This window comes from Phyllobates terribilis, unplaced genomic scaffold (genome assembly GCF_046119375.1).
Source record: "Phyllobates terribilis strain yellow unplaced genomic scaffold, ASM4611937v1 Scaffold_9__5_contigs__length_417890890, whole genome shotgun sequence".
NCBI lineage: Eukaryota > Metazoa > Chordata > Amphibia > Anura > Dendrobatidae > Phyllobates > Phyllobates terribilis.
The window spans coordinates 118,217,909-118,240,103 of NW_027362769.1; the positions used below are offsets into that span (position 1 = coordinate 118,217,909).

At 39.5% G+C, this 22,195-nt stretch overlaps 1 protein-coding gene across 1 annotated transcript in view; it reads right to left on the reverse strand.

Moving 5' to 3' along the window:
* Positions 1-18,272, reverse strand: part of NOSTRIN (nitric oxide synthase trafficking) — an 84,973-nt gene extending 66,701 nt beyond the window's left edge. Inside the window, exons 1-2 of the mRNA XM_073647004.1 lie at positions 18,029-18,272; positions 10,817-10,902 (exon numbers count right to left, since the gene is read on the reverse strand). Coding sequence (XP_073503105.1) covers positions 10,817-10,902; positions 18,029-18,079 — 137 coding nt within the window. The 5' untranslated portion in view covers positions 18,080-18,272. The remainder of the gene's footprint in view (positions 1-10,816; positions 10,903-18,028) is intronic.
* Between the last annotated feature and the right edge of the window lie 3,923 nt (positions 18,273-22,195).

The window sequence follows — 22,195 nt, forward strand, 5'->3', positions numbered from 1 at the left end:
CCACCTTATATACACCCTCTATGTGTGAGCTCAGGTGACCAGCACCCAATGAGCTCCTATCTTTACCCAGGCTGCTCCCCCTATCTGCCCCTACACTACTTGGGATGTTCCACCCCCCTCCCACTCCAGCCAGGAACAGACTCGGTCGTACCTGCACATTTCTAAGTGGGAGTACCGTCGGTCTGCTCCTCGGAAATGGGATGTGTGTAGTGCATGCAGCCTACCGAGCTCAGATCCACACTCCATCCTTACCCGGGAGTGGAATACCACACCTCTGGGTTGAGGTGCAATACCCCTGTAGCAGCCGAATCCTCAGGGTGCTACACACATTTTTCTCTTCAGTATAGAAACTGCAGTTTAGCTACATAGAGATTTAGGATCCTGATCAGGGAGTTTTACGCTGTTTTTTCTCCTTAGGAGAAATGCTTTTCTTCCACTGTAATAATTTACAGCAAGACATTCCTCTGAGTATCCATTGCCATTCATCACTGTATTTATATCCAACTGCTCTATATAAGCACCTGCCGCAGCATCTACATGAGTATCGCTGAGGAACTGCGGACAGCTGAATTGTACAGTATATGTAAAAGTTCTATACGGGCTGCAAATAAATAAAAAACTTAGAGAGGGATCAACCATTGTCCTCAATGTCCCGAATTCAGCTGTATCCATCTCCTCAATACTGTGGATAAATCATACTGTGCGTGTGTGGGGGGGCTCTAATTGAATCTTATTGTGGGGCCATCATACTATATGGGGGGCTGTGGAGGCATTATACCATGTGGGTGGCTGTGAGTGCATCATAATGTATAGTAGTAGGCTGTAGGGTAATCATACTGTATGAGAAGCAATCAGGGAATGACCTTTGGGTGCATCATACTGTGTAAAGAGCAGTGGGTGCATGATACTGTGTGTGGGAAACTGAGGAGACATAGGAATTATGTTATGTGGGTGTATCATACTGGAGTTGAGGGCTATGGGGTAATCATACTGTGCAAGAAGCAGTAGGGAAATGTTCTGTGAGAACATCATATTGCGTGGAGGCTGTGGGAGTATTATATTGTGTGGGGGCTGTGGGAGCATTATACTGTGTGAGGGCTGTAGGAGCATAATACTTTGTGAGAGTTGTGAGATTATTATACTATGTGTTGGGAACTGTGTGGCAACAAACTGTGTCTGGAGCTGTGGAGGAATCATACTGTGTGAGTGGGCTTTAGGGGGCATCATACTGTATGGGGGCTGTGGAGGAATCATACTGTGTGGGGGGAATATACTGTGGGGACATCATACTGTGTGTGGGGGATTCTACTGTTGGGGCATCATACTGTGTGGGGTGCACTGTGGGGCATCCTACTGTGTGTGGTGGGCACAGTAGATGCCATTAAAGGGATATCATACTGCATGGTAACACTTTAGGGCTTCACTAGGAGCAATATTTCTATGTGAACACATAGAAAGGACTGAAAGCTAGGGAAGAGACTTTCCCTCTTTCCATTATTTAAAAGTTGTGAGGTACACACGTGGTCAAAATTGTTGGTACCCCTCGTTTGATGAAAGAAAAACCCACAATGGTCACAGAAATAACTTGAATCTGACAAAAGTAATAATCAATTAAAAATCTATAAAAATGAACAAATGAAAGTCAGACATTGCTTTTCAACCTTGCTTCCACAGAATCTTTTTAAAAATTAAACTCATGAAATAGGCCTGGCCAGAAATGATGGTACCCCTGAAAATAATGTGACAAAAGGGACATGTTAAATCAAGCTGTGTCCACTAATTAGTATCACAGGTGACTACAATCTTGTAATCAGTCAGTGGGCCTGTATATAGGGTACAGATACTCACTGTGCTGTTTGGTGACATGGTGTGTACCACACTCAACATGGACCAGAGGAAGCAAAGGAAAGAGTTGTCTCAGGAGATTAGAAAGAAAATTATAGACAAGCATGTTAAAGGTAAAGGTTATAAGACCATTTCCAAGCAGCTTGATGTTCCTGTGACTACAGTTGCAGAAATTTAAGATCCATGGGACTGTAGCCAACTTCCGTGGACGTGGCCACAGGAGGAAAATTGATGACAAATCAAAGAGATGGTTAATACGAATGATAACAAAAGAGCCCAGGAAAACTTCTAAAGAGGTTAAAGGTGAACTTCAAGCTCAAGGAACATCAGTGTCAAATCGCACCATCCATCATTGTTTTATCCAAAGTGGACTTCATGGGAGACGACCAAGGAGAATACCATTGTTGAAAAAATATTATAAAAAAGACAGACTGGAATTTTCCAAACTACATGTTGACAAGCAACAAAGCTTCTGGGAGAATGTCCTATGGATAGATGAGACAAAAATGGACGCTCTATGTTCACAGACAGAAAAATGAAGCATATAAAGAAAAGAACACTGTCCCTACTGTGAAACATGAAGGAGGCTCTGTTATGTTCTGGGGCTGCTTTGCTGCATCGGGCACAGGGTGTCTTGAATCTGTGCAGGGTACAATGAAATCTCAAGACTATCAAGGGAATCTAGAGAGAAATGTGCTGGCCAGTGTCAGAAAGCTTGGTATCAGTCACAGGTCATGGGTCTTGCAACAGGATAATGACCCAAAACACACAGCTAAAAACACCCAAGAATGGCTAAGAGGAAAACATTGGACTATTCTGAAGTGGCCTTCAGTTTTCTCATGAGGAGTGGGCCAAAATACCTGTCGAGAGGCGCAGAAGTCTCATTGACAGTTACAGGAATCGTTTGATTGCAGTGATTGCCTCAAAAGGTTGTTCAACAAAATAATAAGTTAAGAAGAACCATCAATTCTGTCCAGGCCTATTTCATGAGCTTAATTTTTTTTTTAATTTCTGTGAAAGCAGAAAAGCAATGTCTGACTTTCATTTGTTCATTTTCATAGATGTTTACTTTATTATTACTTTTGTCAGATTCAAGTTATTTCTGTGACCATTGTGGGTTTTTCTTTCATTAACCCCTTTCTGGCCCAGGGCGTACTAATACGGATCTGTGCCTGGGCCTTATGGGCCTGATACGTATTAATACGCCCTGGCAATTTCGCCCGCACACAAGTGGCGCGGGCGAGATCGCTGACGGATGTCAGTTGATTGTTACAGCTGACACCCGGTGCTATGTGCAGGGAGCGGTCGCGCACCGCTCCCGGCACATTAACCCCTGAAATGCTGCGATCGAAGTCGATCGCAGCATTCCGGTGGCAAGAGGAGGTAAGCGCGATACTTACCTTCTCTGCCGGCGTCTCGCGGCCTCTGAGTCCGGTCCCAGATGTTACCATGGTGACCCGACATCATCATGACAACATCCGGGACACCAGGAGGCAGGAAGTTGCTTTGGTCATGCGCAGTGCACGACCAAAGTGGCTTCTCCCTGTGTGCAGCGTTGACAGGCTGCATGGCATAGGGAGCTGCTGCTCTCTATGTCATGCAGCCGATCAGGCTGCAAAAAGTGAAAGTCCCATAGTGGGAAATGTGAAAAAGTAATAAAAATGTCAGAAAGCGAAAAAAAAAATTGTAAAAATCTAAAAAAAAAAATGAAAATAATAATAAAAAATAAAAATATATTGTACCCAGAAATAAATAATCTTAGGAAAAAAATAAAAATAAACCAATAAAAGTACACATATTTGGTATTGCAGCGTCCGGAACAACCTGACCTATAAAACTGTCCCACTAGTTAACCCCTTTAGTGAACACGGTAAAAAAATAAATAAAAAACAAAACCTAAAATGATGTTTTATCATCATACCGCCAAACAAAAAATAGAATAAAACGCGATCAAAAAGACGAATGTAAATAAAAATTGTACCGCTGAAAACATCATCTTGCCCCACAAAAAACAAGCCACCATTCAGCTCCAATGGCCAAAAAATAAAAAAGTTATAGCTCTCAGAATAAAGCGATGCACAAACAATTCTTTTTTCTATAAAATAGTTTTTATTGTGTAAAAGCGCCAAAATATAAAAAAATATATAAATGCGGTACCGCTGTAAACAGACTGACCCGAAGAATAAAGCTACCTTATCAATTTTACCACACGCAGAACAGCATAAAAAAAAACACAAAAAAACTGTTCTTGAATTGTTGTTTTTTGCTTATTCTGCTTTCTAAAAATCAGAATAGAAAGCGATTAAAAAATGTCACGTGCCCTCAAATGGTACCAATAAAAACGTGAACTTGTCCCGCAAAAAACAAGCCATCACATGACTCTGTCGGCCGAAATATGGAAAAATTATAGCTCTCAAAATATGGCGATGTAAAAACTAGTCTGCAAAAAAATGCGTCTTTTAGTGTGTGACAGCTGTCAATCATAGAAACCCAATATGAATCTGGCATCGCTGTAATTGCACCGACCCGAAGAATAAAAATGTCTAATCACTTATACCGCACGAGGAACGGCGTAAAAAATAAACTTTAGGGTTGTGCTAGAGTTAGGGTTGTGCTAGGGTTAGGGTTGGGGTTGGGCTAGGGTTGGACTAGGGTTAGGGTTGAGCTAGGGTTAGGGTTGGGCTAGGGTTAAGGTTGGGCTAGGGTTAAGGTTGGGCAAAGGTTAGGCTAGGGTTAGAGTTGGGCAAGGGTTGGGCTAGGGTTGGGGTTGGGCTAAGTTTAGGGTTGGGGTTGGGATTTTTTCAGAAGTAAAGAAAAAAAATGACGACGATATGGCGACTAATGTTGAGTGCAAGTGCTCACTACTTGAGTTTGCATCGGGTGCTCGGGTATGCACCGAGTATCGCGGGTGCTCGAGTGACATGCTCGAGTCTCCGCCCCAAATGTTTTGTAGCTGTTATACAGCCAAAAAAACTTGCGGAGATTGCCTGCCATGCATGAGCGATCCCTGCATGTTTTTTTTTGGGTGTCTAATAACCGTGAAACATGCGGGGCACGGACTCAAGCATGTCAATCGAGCACCCGCTATACTTGGTGCATACCTGAGCACCCGATGCAAACTCAAATAGCGAGCACTTGCGCTCAAGACTAATGACAACTTATTCAATATGATGACCTAATGTTATCAAATTCTGTGACGTACCTCTGGGTTAAAAATGTTCACTATACCCCTTGATAAAATCCTTCAGGGGCTAGTTCCAAAATGGAGCCACTGGGGGGGGGGTGGTTTCCATTATTTAGGCACATCAGAGACTCCCCAAAAGCAACATGGCGTCCGCTAATTATTCAAGCAAATTTTACATTTAAAAGGTCAAATGGCGCTCCTTCCCTTCCGAACCCTGCCATGCGCCCAATCAGTGGTTATCCCCCCACATATGGGGTATCGGCTTACTCAGGAGGAATTTCACAACACATGGTATGGAGCAATTTCCCCTGTTACCCTTATGAAAATGCAAAATTGGAGGCTGAAAAACATTTTTATTGAAAAAATGTGAAAATTTTATTTTTACGGTTCAATGTTATAAACTTTTGTGAAGCACCTGGGGGTTCAGGGTGCTCACCACACATCTAGATAAGTTCCCTAAGGGGTCTAGTTTCCAAAATGGGGTCACTTGTGAGGGGTTTCCACTGTTTAGGCACATCAGGGGCTCCCCAAACGCAACATGGTGTCCGCTAATTATTCAAACAAATTTTACATTCAAAAAGTCAAATGGCGCTCCTTCCCTTCCGAACCTTGCAAACGCCCAAACAGTTGTTTTCCCCCACATATGGGTTATCGGCTTACTCAGGAGGAATTGCACAACAAATTGCATGGTGCAATTTCTCCTGTTACCTTTGTGAAAATGCAAAATTGGACGCTGAAAAACATTTTTGGTGGAAAAATTTGAAAATTTAATTTTTACGGCTCAATGTTATAAACTTCTGTGAAGCACCTGGGAGTTCAGGGTGCTCATCACACATCTAGATAAGTTCCCTAAGGGGTCTAGTTTCCAAAATGGGGTCACTTGTGGGGGGTTTCCACTGTTTAGGCACATCAGGGGCTCTCCAAACGCAACATGGCGTCTGCTAATTATTCAAACAAATTTTACATTCAAAAAGTCAAATGGCGCTCCTTCCCTTCCAAACCCTGCCATGCGCCCAAAAAGTGTTTTTTCCTCACATATGGGGTATCTGAATGCTCAGGGGTATCTGCATGATCAGGGGAAATTGCACAACAAATTTTGGGGTCCATTTTTTCCTTTTACCCCTGTGAAAATAAAAAAAATTGTGTCTAAAGTAACATTTTTGTGAAAAAAGTTAAATGTTCATTTTTTTCTTCCACATTCCAAAAATTCCTGTGAAGAACCTGAAGGGTTAATTAACTTCTTGAATGTGGTTTTGAGCACCTTGAGGGGTGCAGTTTTTATAATGGTGTCACTTTTGGGTATTTTCTGTCATAAAGACCCCTCAAAGTGACTTCAAATATGATGTGGTCCCTAAAAAAATGGTTTTGTAAATTTTGTTGTAAAAATGAAAAATCGCTGGTCAACTTTTAACCCTTATAGCTCCCTACTAAAAAAAAAATTTGGGTTCCAAAATTGTGCTGATGTAAAGTAGACATGTGGGAAATGTTATTTATTAACTATTTTGTGTAACATATCTCTCTGATTTAAGGGCATAAACATTAAAATTTTGAAAATTGTGAAATTTTCAACATTTTTTCCAAATTTCCGATTTTTTCACAAATAAATGCAAGTGATATCGAAGAAATTTTACCACTTTCATGAAGTACAATATGTTATGAAAAAACAGACTCAGAAACAGCGGGATCCGTTGAAGCGTTCCAGAGTAATTACCTCATAAAGTGACAGTGGTCAGAATTGTAAAAATTGGCCTGGTCATTAACGTGCAAACCACCCTCGGGGGTAAAGGGTTAAACAAGGGGTACCAACAATTTTAATCACATCTGTATGCATTGATTTCAATGAAATATGTATAACTCTTGTATTTCAATTTTCTGTGGAACTGAACAATTTCTTAAACAGAGTATAACTCATTCATGGAGGGGTCCAAACCTGGGACCATCCAACAACATCAGTTCATTTTCATGGTGACCCTCCAAAAAAAGGGTTGGGTAAGCAGACACCTTTTCTCATGCATTGCGTGTCATTTTCTTATACTTCAAAATATATACATACAATGAAAATACAGAAAGCCAAAGCATTATATCTCTAACTAGAAGGACTCCGTTGAACATGGTGATGTTTTATTGTCTGATTCCTATGGTTTCTCCCACAGAAAAGTGGCACAAGTGTCTTACAGATGCTAATCTTCCTGCACTCTGTTCAGAACATAAATGGTTGGGGCTGATAATGCATAGTTGATCATTATCTAATATATATGACCAGCTCTATACTGCTTCACGTACTGTGTGTAAATATGTAGGTTGATTATATACATCAGAGGTGGGGAGGGCAAAATACTAGTATATATTTTTTTTAAACTTATTGTAAATGTTCTAAATTCAGCATAATTCTCCAGTTGTCCCTGAATCTCTCCTTTCCTTAAATATGACCCTCCCTTCCCTGTATGTAAATCTTTTCTGTTTAGCCAACTGGGTGTGGTGATCAACACTTTTTTGCTTGCTTCTTCGTGAGGGCATTGCCCACTGGGCTAACAAGACTAGATTTACAGTACAGACCAAAAGCTTGGACACACCTTCTCATTTATAGATTTTTCTGTATTTTCATGACTATGAAAATTGTACATTCACACTGAAGGCATCAAAACTATGAACTAACACATGTGGAATTATATACTTAACAAAAAAGTGTGAAACAACTGAAAATATGACTTATATTCTAGGTTCTTCAAAGTAGCCACCTTTTGCTTTGATGACTGCTTTGCACACTCTTGGCATTCTCTTGATGAGCTTCAAGAGGTAGTCACCAGAAATGGTCTTCCAACAATTTTAAAGGAGTTCCCAGAGATGCTTAGCACTTGTTGGCCCTTTTGTCTTCACTCTGCGGTCCAGCTCACCTCAAACCATCTCGATTGGATTCAGGTCTGGTGACTATGGAGGCCAGGTCATCTGGCGTAGCACCCCATCATTCTCCTACTTGATCAAATAGCCCTTACACAGCCTGGAGGTGTATTTGGGGTCATTGTCCTGTTGAAAAATAAATGATGGTCCAACTAAACGCAAACCGGATGGAATAGCATGCCGCTGCAAGATGCTGTGGTAGCCATGCTGGTTCAGTATGCCTTCAATTTTGAATAAATTCCCAACAGTGTCACCAGCAAAGCACCCCCACACCATCACACCTCCTCCTCCATGCTTCACGGTGGGAACCAGGCATGTAGAGTCCATCCGTTCACCTTTTCTGCGTCGCACAAAGACACGGTGGTTGGAACCAAAGATCTCAAATTTGGACTCATCAGACCAAAGCACAGATTTCCACTGGTCTAATGTCCATTCCTTGTGTTCTTTAGCCCAAACAAGTCTCTTCTGCTTGTTGCCTGTCCTTAGCAGTGGTTTCCTAGCAGGTATTTTCCCATGAAGGCCTGCAAAAACAAAGTCTCCTCTTATCAGTTGTTGAAGAGATGTGTCTGCTGCTAGAACTCTGTGTGGCATTGACCTGGTCTCTAATCTGAGTTGCTGTTAACCTGCGATTTCTGAGGCTGGTGACTCGGATAAACTTATCCTCAGAAGCAGAGGTGACTCTTGGTCTTCCTTTCCTGGGGCAGTCCTCATGTGAGCCAGTTTCTTTGTAGCGCTTGATGGTTTTTGCAACTGCACTTGGGGACACTTTCAAAGTTTTCCCAATTTTTCGCACTGACTGACCTTCATTTCTTAAAGTAATGATGGCCACTCATTTTTCTTTACTTAGCTCCTTTTTTCTTGCCATAATACAAATTTTAACAGTCTATTCAGTAGAACTATCTGCTTTGTATCCACCAGACTTCTGCACAACACAACTGATGGTCCCAACCCCATTTATAAGGCATGAAATCCCACTTATTAAACCTGACAGGGCACACCTGTGAAGTGAAAACCATTTCCGGTGACTACCTCTTGAAGCTCATCAAGAGAATGCCAAGAGTGTGCAAAGCCGTCATCAAAGCAAAAGGTGGCTACTTTGAAGAACCTAGAATATAAGACATATTTTCAGTTGTTTCACACTTTTTTGTTAAGTATATAATTCCACATGTGTTAATTCATAGTTTTGATGCCTTCAGTGTGAATGCACCATTTTCATAGGTGTGTCCAAACTTTTGGTCTGTACTGTACACGCAAATAAGAGGGGACCAGATTTCAAGAACGGAGGGGTACTGGAACAAGTAAAAAAAAATCCTGATTCAGGAGAAAAGTTGCATCTATATAAGGTTCAAAAATTATGTATTTATGGCAAAAGACAGGTGTACTTCAAGGAATACAGAACATCTTATTAATCTATGTTAAAATTGGTCCTGTAACTGCTAAACTGTTTCTGTGGGCATCAGTGAGGTCCAAAGTCTTTTTGCAGCATTTAGCAATTATCTGATTCCATATTTTTACTGCAATTTCGATAATGTAAAATTGGGCAAATTTTTCAGAAAGCACAAAATTTACGATCCTGTTCCCAGAGTCCTTGAAAAGGCAGAAAACTTCAAAATTGGGAGGGTTTCACTCATCACAATTTCATCATTTGTTATATTAATTTTTTTTCCCCTGGATTGTGAAAGGACGGTGAGTGAAACACAATCCCCATTTTGCCATTTTCTTGAGTTTGCAGCACAACAGAATTTTTATTCATTTGCAAAATGGATAAAAACCCTATAAATAAGGTTGTTCATAAACAAGTGATTGGTTGATAATGATTGCTATTCCATTTCTTCTCTGTGACAGCTTTTATGGGTTAATGCTTTCACCAAAAAATCTGTACTTTCTGCTTTGCATTTAGAACTTTACCTACTCAATGGCTTTTCTTAAGGGTATGTCCACACTGAGTTTTTTTGCTGAGGATTTTGAAGCAGATCCACTCCAAAATCCACATTAAAACCCACTTCAAATACTCTTTAATGTCTATTTTGCAGCAGTTCCGCTTTAAAGTGCTTATAAAAAAAATGTGGCCCCAATTCATCATAGCATGTGCACTTTTTTTTATCTAGCTTTGTGTGAGTTGTGCCTTTTATATGTTTGCACCCAATTAGTTAAACTATTTGAGCCTTTTTTTCAAGTCTAGTTTTTATACTTTTATTTGTTTTCCCCTTTGTGGGCAGAGTTTTTAAAAAGTTGCAAAATTTTGTGCAACTCCACTCCAGTCTCTCTCCCGGTGTATTTTGGTGCAATTTTTGCACCAATTTGTAAAAGCTAGCCTTTTGACAAAAAGTTGCAAAAATAATTCAAGGCTAAAAAAAAGAAAATGTTTGACTTTGCAACAAATTCATGAATTGATTTCGGCATTTTGAAGATTTTGGTGCCAAAAACGGCATCTGATACCATAAAACAAAAAAGGAAAGTGACTTAAAAAAAATACAATGAAAATACATATCTTTGTACCGTGTTGGCCAGTAGATAGAAAAATATTTAAATTTGAGAATCCTCAGTGGTTGATACCTTTTAATGGCTAACTGAAAAGATGGTAACAAATTGCAAGCTTTCGAGACTACTCAGGTCTCTTCATCAGGCACAGTACTATGCCTGATGAAGAGACTTGAGTAGTCTTGAAAGCTTTCAATTTGTTACCATCTTTTCAGTTAGCCATTAAAAGGTATCAACTATCAACCACTGAGGACTCTCAAATCTAAATATTAAAAAAAAAAATACAAATGATGAATCGGAGCCAGCGTCTTGAGTAGAGTGAACATACCCTAAAGGGCACATTAACTAATAGCCACATAATGAATGACATACAACACATATAACACATGATAAAGTTTTTCTTCCAACCTCTGTTGTAGAACAGACAAAACGGTTTTGCAGAAATGTTCTCCATTTTTATAAACGTTCTTGAGGTCCTGATAGACTTTATCATACTGAAAAAAATAGATTTATTATATTGGACATCATTTTGTATTGATACTTTTAACTTATATTTATGTATATACTTTATATAACAAACCTTCATAGATGATGTACTGTATGTCACCATATATTCAGGTCAAGGATGCAGAATAATGTATTTATTGCCTCAGCTTTCATAAACAATCACAAGAGAGCAGCAAAATATCTCTATATACCGTAATCTTTTTTCTATCTTTTTCCAAGGTCCCTTGTGCTGATTTATGACCACAGACCATATCAAACTTGAGCTAAACTTTAATGTGATAATAAATCTGGTTAAAAAAGCTCAGGAAAAGACAGACAAAAGAGTAAAAACTTCTCTATTAAAAGGAGTTCACTTATAGATTCTCAGTTTACTCACTCTAAAGCGAGCTATATGCAGGGAAACAAACAACCTGCAGAAACCAATTAGTACAAGAGTTTTAATTAAACCCAATTTCAAAACCTATTGCTAGCACAAAATATATTAATTTAAATGAAAAAAGGAAAAGTTTCCACATCCCTAAACTATAGCTCAAGACCAGGCCATTTTCACCTGTTCGAAAGCATGCACATTTTGTTTATTTTGTTCTTGCAGTTCTAAGAGCTCTAATTTTTTTTTATAAATTTTGCCTCTTTTTTGGGTTGCAAAGTCTAATTTTTATGTCATTTTTATATTTTGAGTTTTTATTCCTTGCATATATCAGCAAATTTTTTTTTTTTGGAAGACCATAAAGGGCTACTATAATACATTTTAAATTGTAGCGCAATTCAGCAGCGACGTGCGTTGCATACCCAGGCTCTACACTCTGCAGTACCCCTGTTACCAAAGGCAATTAGTTCTGACGAAAGTCCAAATTGTGGGACCGAAAAACATTTAACCAAAAGATTGCCAAATAAACAAACTCTGTTTTCACCGCAATATTGTTTGAGTGTCAAGTCATATCCTCACTAGTTACAGGCTGGAAACTCTACTTGAGCATCTCTACACACCACTGGAGTGCAGTATATTTCTAAACATTTTACATTTTGTTCGCATTCCATAACAATTATTTCATATATTGGATGTCCAATTTTTTTTCATTTGGAGCGAGGCTGGTAATTCAGACTGGCAGTGGTTTTCTTTATTTTTACCCTTCCTTCCCCTTATCTCCTTCCTTCCTGTTTGAACCCGTAAGGTCATAAAAGATGTTCGGGTGGCATTTCAACATTTGAAAACATTGTGTTTTATTGCTGATTTCCCCTGTAACTGGGGCTGGTATATTAGTACGAGTTACAGGGAAAACTCAGCCTCCTGGAAACACTGCAGAGCTGATCTGTGTCTGCAAAGACTCAGCAGCTTCTGCTTCCTCCCAGAACCCATCAATAATATGACTGCTAGAATGGTAGAAAGAAGTACTGATAGTACTTCCTAAAGTGAATGCAAAGCACTTGTTCAGTGCTCTTAATACAGCTATCAGAAAGGCAGAGATAGTAATAAACCATCTCTGTCTTCTCTGCTGTTAGAGATATCCAGGCTCCCGACTCTTACAGCTTTACATCTCTGCAGACTCTGTAATGATGTTCTAAAACATCTTTGCAGAGTCATATATGGGTTGGACCAAGGTTTTAAGATGTTGAGTGGTCTACAATTAGCTATAGGGGTTATTTACAGTACTTGAAAACAATATTTTTTAGATGCATTTAAAATATAAATATATACAACTTTGTGATATAATTACATGAGGAAAAGTTGTTAAAATCTGAAATGATTGCAGTGGCTTGTGTTTAAAGAAGCACTCCTCCTCCTCCCATCAAAGTTTTTATCCTATTAATATATTGCAGTTACCATATCATATAGCACTGTGTACTTACAATTGCTCATTTTGCCTTTCTACCCAGCTTCTTTTCCTTTCTCTGCTCTATGTAGAAACAGGAAGTCTCTTGTCCCTGTATTTATCATTCCCCTCTTCATCTTCTGACCCAGCTGCTCCCTCCTCCTCCTCCTCCTCCTGCCAGGGACTTTTGCAGTGACTCATGACTTGTGCAGGGAAAATTGACCCCCTGTTTCTACATAGAGCTTAGAAGTATTCAGCTAGTCAGGTTTTATTTACATGATGTCATAGACCTAATGGAAAACAGAAGAAATAGCTGGGTAGAAAGGCAAAATGGGCAATTGTAAGTACACAGTGCTATATAATATGATGACTGCAATATATTAAGAGGATAAAAAATTTTGATGGGAGGAGGAGGAGTGCTTCTTTAACACAGGAGTTTCTTGTATTGGCACTTTACCTGTGCTATGTGTGAATAGGGCTGACTATTTGGCTCATTTTAATAGCTAAATCAGTCCTCTTCTTTGTCATGGCCAATTCATAGCCATAGGAGGGGGCTGATTTAGCTACTGAAATGTGCTAGTTAGCCAGGACTTTTAACACATAGCACATGTGTTAAAAGTCTTTCTCCTGTATTAAAGCACTACTTATGTGTTTTGTTTTTTTTAACGCTGGAGTGGTGATTTAAGTATAAGCACTCAGCCCCCGGTCATATGTTCACCCTCCAGACTCTTCCCCAGTTTTCAGCACCGCTTCTGTCCTGCAGCGCCATCTTGTGAACGCAGTTTCTGGCTCCCGGAATCTCTCAATACAAGTCTACTGACCTCCGCGCAGCTCCATGAAATATTGGAACTACGTGTACGTCAATTTTCACAGGAGACGGACCGGAGCGGCCGGGAAACCGATGAAGGCGGCAGAAGGTGAGTATATGACAAGGAATAGGGGACTTACATTTAAAGCACCACTCCAGCGGTGCAATAAAAAACCTCTGGAGCGGTGCTTTAAACACCAGCTTGGATTGGTGCTGATTAGTGTTGAGCGAGTATGTTCTATTAACCCTTTCGCCGAGTATGCTCGGGCCGAGCTCCGAGTATTTATAGCTGCTCGGTGATATGGTTGAATCACTCCCGTGTGAATGATTTGCAACTGTTTAACAGTTTTATTACATGTGAGGAATGTCTATTTCTTACACATTCCTCACATGTAATAAAGCTGTCAAACAGTTGCAAATCATTCACACGGGAGTGATTCAACCATATCACCGAGCAGCTATAAATACTCGGAAAAGGTGTTGGATGAGGTTGAGATCAGTGCAGCTAGTCATGTTTTTACAAATTAAACTCCCCCATCCATGCTTTTACGGACCCTCTGCACAGGGGCACAGTCATGCTGGAACAGAATAGGGACTTCAGCAAACTGTTCGCATAAGGTTGGAAGCTACAGCTATTCAAAATGTCTTGTGCTGAAGCTTTAAAGCTTTAAGATTTTCCTTCATTAGAACTAAGTGGCCAAGGCTTAGCCATGAAAAACAAGCCCATAGTATTATCCCTCCTTTATCAATTTGTCTAGCAGGCACAATGCAGTCAGGCAAGTAACCTTCTCCTGGCATTTGCCAAACCCAGACTTGTCCATCAGACACCAGATAGAAAAGTTTAAAATGACACTGCAAATAACGCGTTTTCTCCAGAGTCCAGTGGTGGCGGCTTTATACCACTCCATCCGACGCTCGGTATTGTGCTTGGTGATGTAAGGCTGCAAGCAGCTGCTCGTCCATGAAGCTCCAGTATTTTTGCTGATATTAATACCAGAGGAGGTTTGGTCTCTGCAGTTATGGAGTCAGCCCTCTGCTCCTCAGCACTCGCCCCCCCCGCTCTGTAATGTTATGTCTTCTCCATTCCATGACTGAGTTGCTGCGGTTCTTTCCTCTTCTCAATAATAATATCTTGCAAAGGTGATGGGGAAGATTTAGGAGGAAAGAAAGGAAGTGAACGGACTTGTTACATGCCGGCTCCTATTTGCCCCATGTGATGCGATTTGTGGTCGATGATGGGGGACTACTAAAGGCCTTCATTGTTTCCATCTTGATTCTCCGCTGATGAACTGCCATATGCTGAGCTTAAAAGGATGCAGTGATTTGTGCTATGTACAGCAATATAAAGATATTGCAGCATAAAGTACGAGCGATCGGATTATTGAAGGTTCAAATCCCCTCACGGATCTAACATATAAAGTAAAAAAAACTTTTTAGGAATATAAAAAAATATATAAAAATTTGTATCACTCCCCTATTTTCCCGTTAAAAATAAAGAAATTAATAAAAAAATAAAATAAACATATCTGGTATTGCCAAAATCAGAAAAGTCTAAACTATCAAAATATAAAACTTATTAGTTTTATCAAAACGACCAGAATTAAAATCAAAGAAAGAAGTCATCCCTCCCTAAAAAATACAATAAAAAGCAAACATGTCACATGGACCACAAAATAGTATCTATGAAAATATTGGCTCGCCTGGCAAAAAAACAAACTCTCACCCAGTTCTATTCACAGAAAAGTAAAAATGATTCAGGTCTCGGAAAAACAGCAGCAAAAAAAACAATTTTTTTTTTTACAAACTTCTGCATTTTTTTAATCATTACTTATATAAAGAAAAAATATATTCAAGTTTGGTATTGCCACAATCATACTGACCTAGAGAATCATGATAACATATATAACAAAGCCCAAAAAACAATGGTAGAATTTCATATTTTTGACCATTTCTCCTCATTTCGGATTTGTTTCCTGTTAAAGCGAATGGTGTCATTCAATGCTACAACTCGTCCTGCAAAAAATCCCTCATATAGGTATTGGTATGGAAAAATAAAAATGTTATGGCTCTTGGAAGAAGGGGAGGAAAAAAACGAAAACGCAAAGACAAAAAAATTACCTGGTCCTGAAGAGGTTAATACCAAAGCAGTGAAAGTGGATTCACATTTCTTACTTGTTCTGTAATCTACAGTAAGTCTCAAAGTGCAAAACCAGGTGATGGTGAGTACCCGAACCCCGGTCAGATTAAAGTACACCCTCGATCATCAGTTACATACTTACCAGGTTGGTATGTATGAATATAGTTCATGTGACAGTATTTTCAATGCGTCATTAAATATTAACTGCTCAACAATCTCATTATCTTTAGAACTATGAAAGAAGGAACCTCAATGTATCACTATAGAAAAATAAAGTTATAAGTGACCTTGCAGCGTTACAAAAATATGTCTGGTAATTCCGCAACAGAAGAAAGGCTTGCTAGAAACTCTTCGCTTTAGCAATCGGTTTGGGGTCTGACCCACAATGACGTGACACTGTGACATGGTAAAATCACGTCAAAAGATTTTTTAGGGTACAGGATGTACTGCAGATTGTCTGGATGGATTTTCCAGCTGCACAGTCCACTGTGTACTTAGGTTATGTTCACACGATCAGTATTTTACATCAGTATTTGTAAGCCAAAACCAGGAGTGGGTGATAAATACAGAAGTGGTGACGCGTTTCTATTATACTTTTCCTCTGATTGTTCCACTTCTAGTTTTGGCTTACAAATACTGATGTAAAATATTGCCCAAATACTCAAAGTGTGAATGCAGCCATAGGGTAAAATCAGCATTAAAACAGCAGCATTTCCAGCAAAATCTCCAGTTTGGATTATTCATGGAGATTTCTTAACTGATATCTGCAGCATTTCTGCATCAAAATCCGCTCAGAATTTCCATTCTTGTTCATGCTTTTTTATGTGCATTATTTTGCTGTGATGATGCAACAAAACATTGTGGATTTCAGCGTCACCTTTAAATCAATAGGTAAAATCTGCACCAAACCAAAGGAAATTTACATGCTGCAGATTATAAAAATGCAAAGAAAGGGAAATTTTCATGCGGATTCTGCACACAAAAAATGTAGCATGTGAATGAGATTAAACTAAAACATTTATCCACTTTGTTGACACTGTAAAATGTTGTGGTTTTTTCATGCGTTAAATCGACCAAATATGCAATGTGTAAATATAGCCTTAGGCTGGGTGCTCACAATGAGTTTTTGGTAAGTTTTTGAGGCTGTATATTTTCACTCAAGTCAAAGACTCAGCGTCTTACAGTTCCAACACAGTGAATGGGATTTATAGAAATCTCCTGCCCGCTGTGCTTTTTTTATTTAGCATAACTTGACCTGCCGTGTGCGTTTCAAATCCTCAACAAGTCAGTTTCTCTTGCGGGTACGCTGAGTTTTATGAGCAGATTTCCCCACAGACTTGTACTAGATGTGGAGAATCCACAGGTAAAAAAACGCATCAAAAAAGCATGTAATCTGCACATGACTATATCAATAAAGTTTTGTCAAAGTGAAATAACAAGAGACAAAAACTACAGAGTCAAAAACGTGAGAAAAACGCTTGTAAAAAAACGCACTAAAAATGCAATGAAAAAGAGCAAGTGACCTAAAATACATAATAGGTGCAGAAAATCTGCAACATTAAAAGCTCATCAAGGCATCATTCAGATGTCCGTTTTTCACGTACATATTCTATGCATAGTTTTCATGGATAGAACACGTACCTATTATAATCTAAAGGGATGTTTACATGGCTGTGGTTTTATTTTTTTGCAGATAGCGTGTCCGCAAAAAAATCATGGAGACGTCTGTTTTGATCGGCGTCACGGATCAAAATTACCCATACAAGTCTATGGGTCTGTGAAAACTATGGACCATACATTGATGGCCTCAGCGTGCAGTCCTTGATTAACATTGTAATATACTGGAGAAGCTTTGCAACTTATTTCTTTTTCCAAACGTGAATATCACTGATCAAACACTGATGAAAATAAGACTGCTTTTTCGATACTGGACAAATCACTGACACTGAAAGAGGCTATGAAATGATCGCAACATATTTTACAAGTTCATACAAACAATATTAATATTTGCCTAAAATGGCTTGTTGGAAGTTATCCCAAGAATACTCTTCCCAAAATGATAAAAAAAAAAAAAAATTCAGCTCTGCCACATCAATACTCCAACGAGACCTCAGCAATTAGCCAGCATTGATAACTGATTGTTGTAAATGTTCTTTTTATACACAAAGGAATTGTATGTGAAATAAACTAATAATTTAATTTCCCTCTTATCCAGCAAGGAAGAGAGAATGAGAGTCAATAATTAAAGCAGGAAAAAGAAAATGATACAATGAATTAAAAGTCTAAAGAATCGGAAACAAATCTTTCTATTTACAAAGTAAATATTGACAAAGTTACATTGATATTCCGATACTTACGGCAGAACCTGCCAGCGGGTCTCTGGTTTTGAAAAGATGCATATGATCCATAGCCCTGAGACGCTTTGGGTGAGATGAGGAAGGAGCAGCGCATTCTGGGAGTTATGACACAGATGTCACGTGGCCGCTGCCGTCGGATAAAACCAGCGAGAAGGCGTAATATAATATTTAAAATTTAGTCATTTTACAGCTGGCGTATTACCCTTCAAATAGGAATCTTTTATCTCTTGCTATCAGGCAACTGGGCCCAGGTCTAGGTAATGTGTGCTCTGCTGGGTAAGTAAACATTAACTTATTCTAAGTCATTGTAATGAAGCCAACTCATGTGTGGACTTTAGTCTCCCCTGTATGATAATGTAAACTGCTTGTTCTTGGGATATCATGTAAATAAACTTTTGCACTTTAAGCCGATATGGAAAAATGCTGCAAAGTAAGAACACTTCTTAAAATAGAAGCAGTTATAGTTTGTTTTTTTTTCAATTCACAACGTGTAAAGTGAATCAAAGTAAGAGAAATCTAAATGTAATCAGGATTTGGTGTGACCGCACTTTGCCTTCAAAACAGAATCAATTTTTCTAGGTACATTTGGCATATAGTCCGGAATTTTGTAGGATTATAGTCTGGTATAGTTGATAATGATCATTGTTCTCATATGTTGGTTGAAACACAATCATTAACTAAAACAGAAACCGCTGTGTAGGAGGCTTAAACTTGGGTGAGGAACAGTCGAACTCTGCAACAAAGGGAAGGTTCGAGGAGACAGTTTCATGTAATACACAATGGTAAGACTTGAGAACAGCAACAAGACACAAGGTAGTCATACTGTATTAGCAAGGTCTGTTCTAGGCACAGATTTCAAAGCAGACTGAGGTGTCAAGATATGCTGATCAAGGTCTTTTGAATACGCACCAAGAAAAGGGCAACATTGAGACCATAGATGCAGTGGTTGGCCAGAGAAACTTAGTACTTTGGAGGAAAGACACATCACGCTTATTTCCCTTTGAAATCTGAAGATATCCAGCAGTGACATCAGCCCAGAACTGGCAGCTATCAGTGGGACAAAGCTACACCCACCTTCTTTTCAGAGAAGTCTGGCTAGAAGTGGTCTTCAATGAAGTTTTGTGGCTAAAAATCCATGCATAGAAACAAGACCAAGAGACTCAACTATGCATGAAACTATAGGACTTTGGTGCAGAAGAATGGCAGCAGGTGCTCTGGACTGATGAGTCAAAATGTGAAATATTTGGCTGTAGTTGAAGGCAGTTTGTTTTCTGAAGGGCTGGAGAGTGGTACAATAACAAGTGTCTGCAGGCAACAGTGATACAATAACAAGTTTCTGCAGGCAACAGTGATACAATAACAAGTGTCTGCAGGCAACAGTGATACAATAACAAGTGTCTGCAGGCAACAGTGATACAATAACAAGTGTCTGCAGGCAACAGTGATACAATAACAAGTGTCTGCAGGCAACAGTGATACAATAACAAGTGTCTGCAGGCAACAGTGAAACAATAACAAGTGTCTGCAGGCAACAGTGATACAATAACAAGTGTCTGCAGGCAACAGTGATACAATAACAAGTTTCTGCAGGCAACAGTGATACAATAACAAGTGTCTGCAGGCAACAGTGATACAATAACAAGTGTCTGCAGGCAACAGTGATACAATAACAAGTGTCTGCAGGCAACAGTGAAACAATAACAAGTGTCTGCAGGCAACAGTGATACAATAACAAGTGTCTGCAGGCAAGAGTGATACAATAACAAGTGTCTGCAGGCAACAGTGAAACAATAACAAGTGTCTGCAGGCAACAGTGATACAATAACAAGTGTCTGCAGGCAACAGTGATACAATAACAAGTGTCTGCAGGCAACAGTGATACAATAACAAGTGTCTGCAGGCAACAGTGAAACAATAACAAGTGTCTGCAGGCAACAGTGATACAATAACAAGTGTCTGCAGGCAAGAGTGATACAATAACAAGTGTCTGCACGTTCACTGATTGCTAAAACTGACCTGCCATCATTATTCTCCAGGTCATTACGAGTTCGTAGTCACAAAACATGTACAGGGTCTTTTTTATTTAAGTGGTGAAATTTAAGTAGCCTCTCCATTTTTCGGGATCTGGGGCCGGGTGAGGGCTTATTTTTTGCGAGCCGGGCTGACGTTTTTATTGATACCATTTTGGGGTAGATCCGATGTTTTGATCGCCCGTTATTGCAATGTTGCAGCGACCACAAAAACGTAAATATGGCGTTTAGAATTTTTTTCTCATTAAGCCGTTTACCAATCGGATTAATTCTTCTTTTATATTGATAGATCGGGCGATTCTGAACGTGGCAATACCAAATATGTGTATGTGGGGGTTTTTTTTAATTATTTTATTTTGAATGGGGCAAAAGGGGGGTGATTTAAACTTTTATATTTTTTTAATTTTTTAAATACTTTTAAAAAAAATTTTTTACACTTACTGCATGCTTCAATAGTCTCCATAGGAGACTAGAAGCAGCACTTGTCTGATTGCTTCTACTGCATACAGGCGATGAGCAGATGACCTGGCCTCCACAGTCACCAGACCTGAACCCAATTGAGATGGTTTGGGGTGAGCTGGACCGCAGAGTGAAGGCAAAAGGACCAACAAGTGCTAAGCATCTCTGGGAACTCCTTCAAGATTGTTGGAAGACCATTTCCGGTGACTACCTCTTGAAGCTCATCAAGAGAATGCCAAGAGTGTGCAAAGCAGTCATCAAAGCAAAAGGTGGCTACTTTGAAGAACCTAGAATATAAGACATATTTTCAGTTGTTTCACACTTTTTTGTTAAGTATATAATTCCACATGTGTTAATCCATAGTTTTGATGCCTTCAGTGTGAATGTACAATTTTCATAGTCATGAAAATACAGAAAAATCTTTAAAGGAGAAGGTGTGTCCAAACTTTTGGTCTATACAGTACATCTAACATCATTACCTTCAGCAAAAAGAATAACAATGAGACCTGGAAGTGTTGATATGGTTCCACAGAACTCTGATCTCATCATTGAATCTATCTGAGATTACAAGAATAAACAGTAGGATTTGCACAAGCAACATCCACATGAGATTTGTGGTTAGTTCTCCAAGATGTTTGGAACATCCTCCCTGACGAGTTCCTTCAAAAACTGTGTGCAAGTGAACCGAGACGACATGATGAAGACAAAGGTTTGTCACATCAAATATTGATTTAATTTAGATTTCTATTCACTTTGCATATTTTTAATAGATAAATAGATAAAAATGATCTATTTACCGGTCTATTTTTTAAAGCATTCATCTTTTGCAGCATTTTTTCAACATCTGTCAAAAACTTTTACACACTGCGATGTGATGCAATTATCGTATTTTTCGGACTATAAGACGCACTTTTTTCCTCCAAAATTTTGGAGGAAAGTGGGGGAGGGGGTGTCTTATACTACACTGCTCAAAAAAATAAAGGGAACACTCAAATAACACATCCTAGATCTGAATGAATGAAATATTCTCATTGAATACTTTGTTCTGTACAAAGTTGAATGTGCTGACAACAAAATCACACAAAAATCATCAATGGAAATCAAATTTATTAACCAATGGAGGCCTGGATGTGGAGTCACCCCCAAAACTAAAGTGGAAAAGCACACTACAGGCTGATCCAACTTTGATGTAATGTCCTTAAAACAAGCCAAAATGAGGATCAGTATTGTGTGTGGCCTCCACGTGCCTGTATGACCTCCCTACAATGCCTGGGCATGCTCCTGATGAGGTTGTGGATGGTCTCCTGTGGGATCTCCTCCCAGACCTGGACTAAAGCATTCGCCAACTCCTGGACAGTCTGTGGTGCAACGTGACGTTGGTGGATGGAGCGAGACATGATGTTCCAGATGTGTTCAATCGGATTCAGGTCTGGAGATCGGGCGGGCCAGTCCATAGCTTCAATGCCTTCATCTTGCAGGAACTGCTGACACACTCCAGCCACAAGAGGTCTGGCATTGTAGTGCATTAGGAGGAACCCAGGGCCAACCGCACCAGCATATGGTCTCACTAGGGGTCTGAGGATCTCATCTCGGTACCTAATGGCAGTCAGGCTACCTCTGGAGAGCACATGGAGGGCTGTGCGGCCCTCCAAAGAAATGCCACCCCACACCATTACTG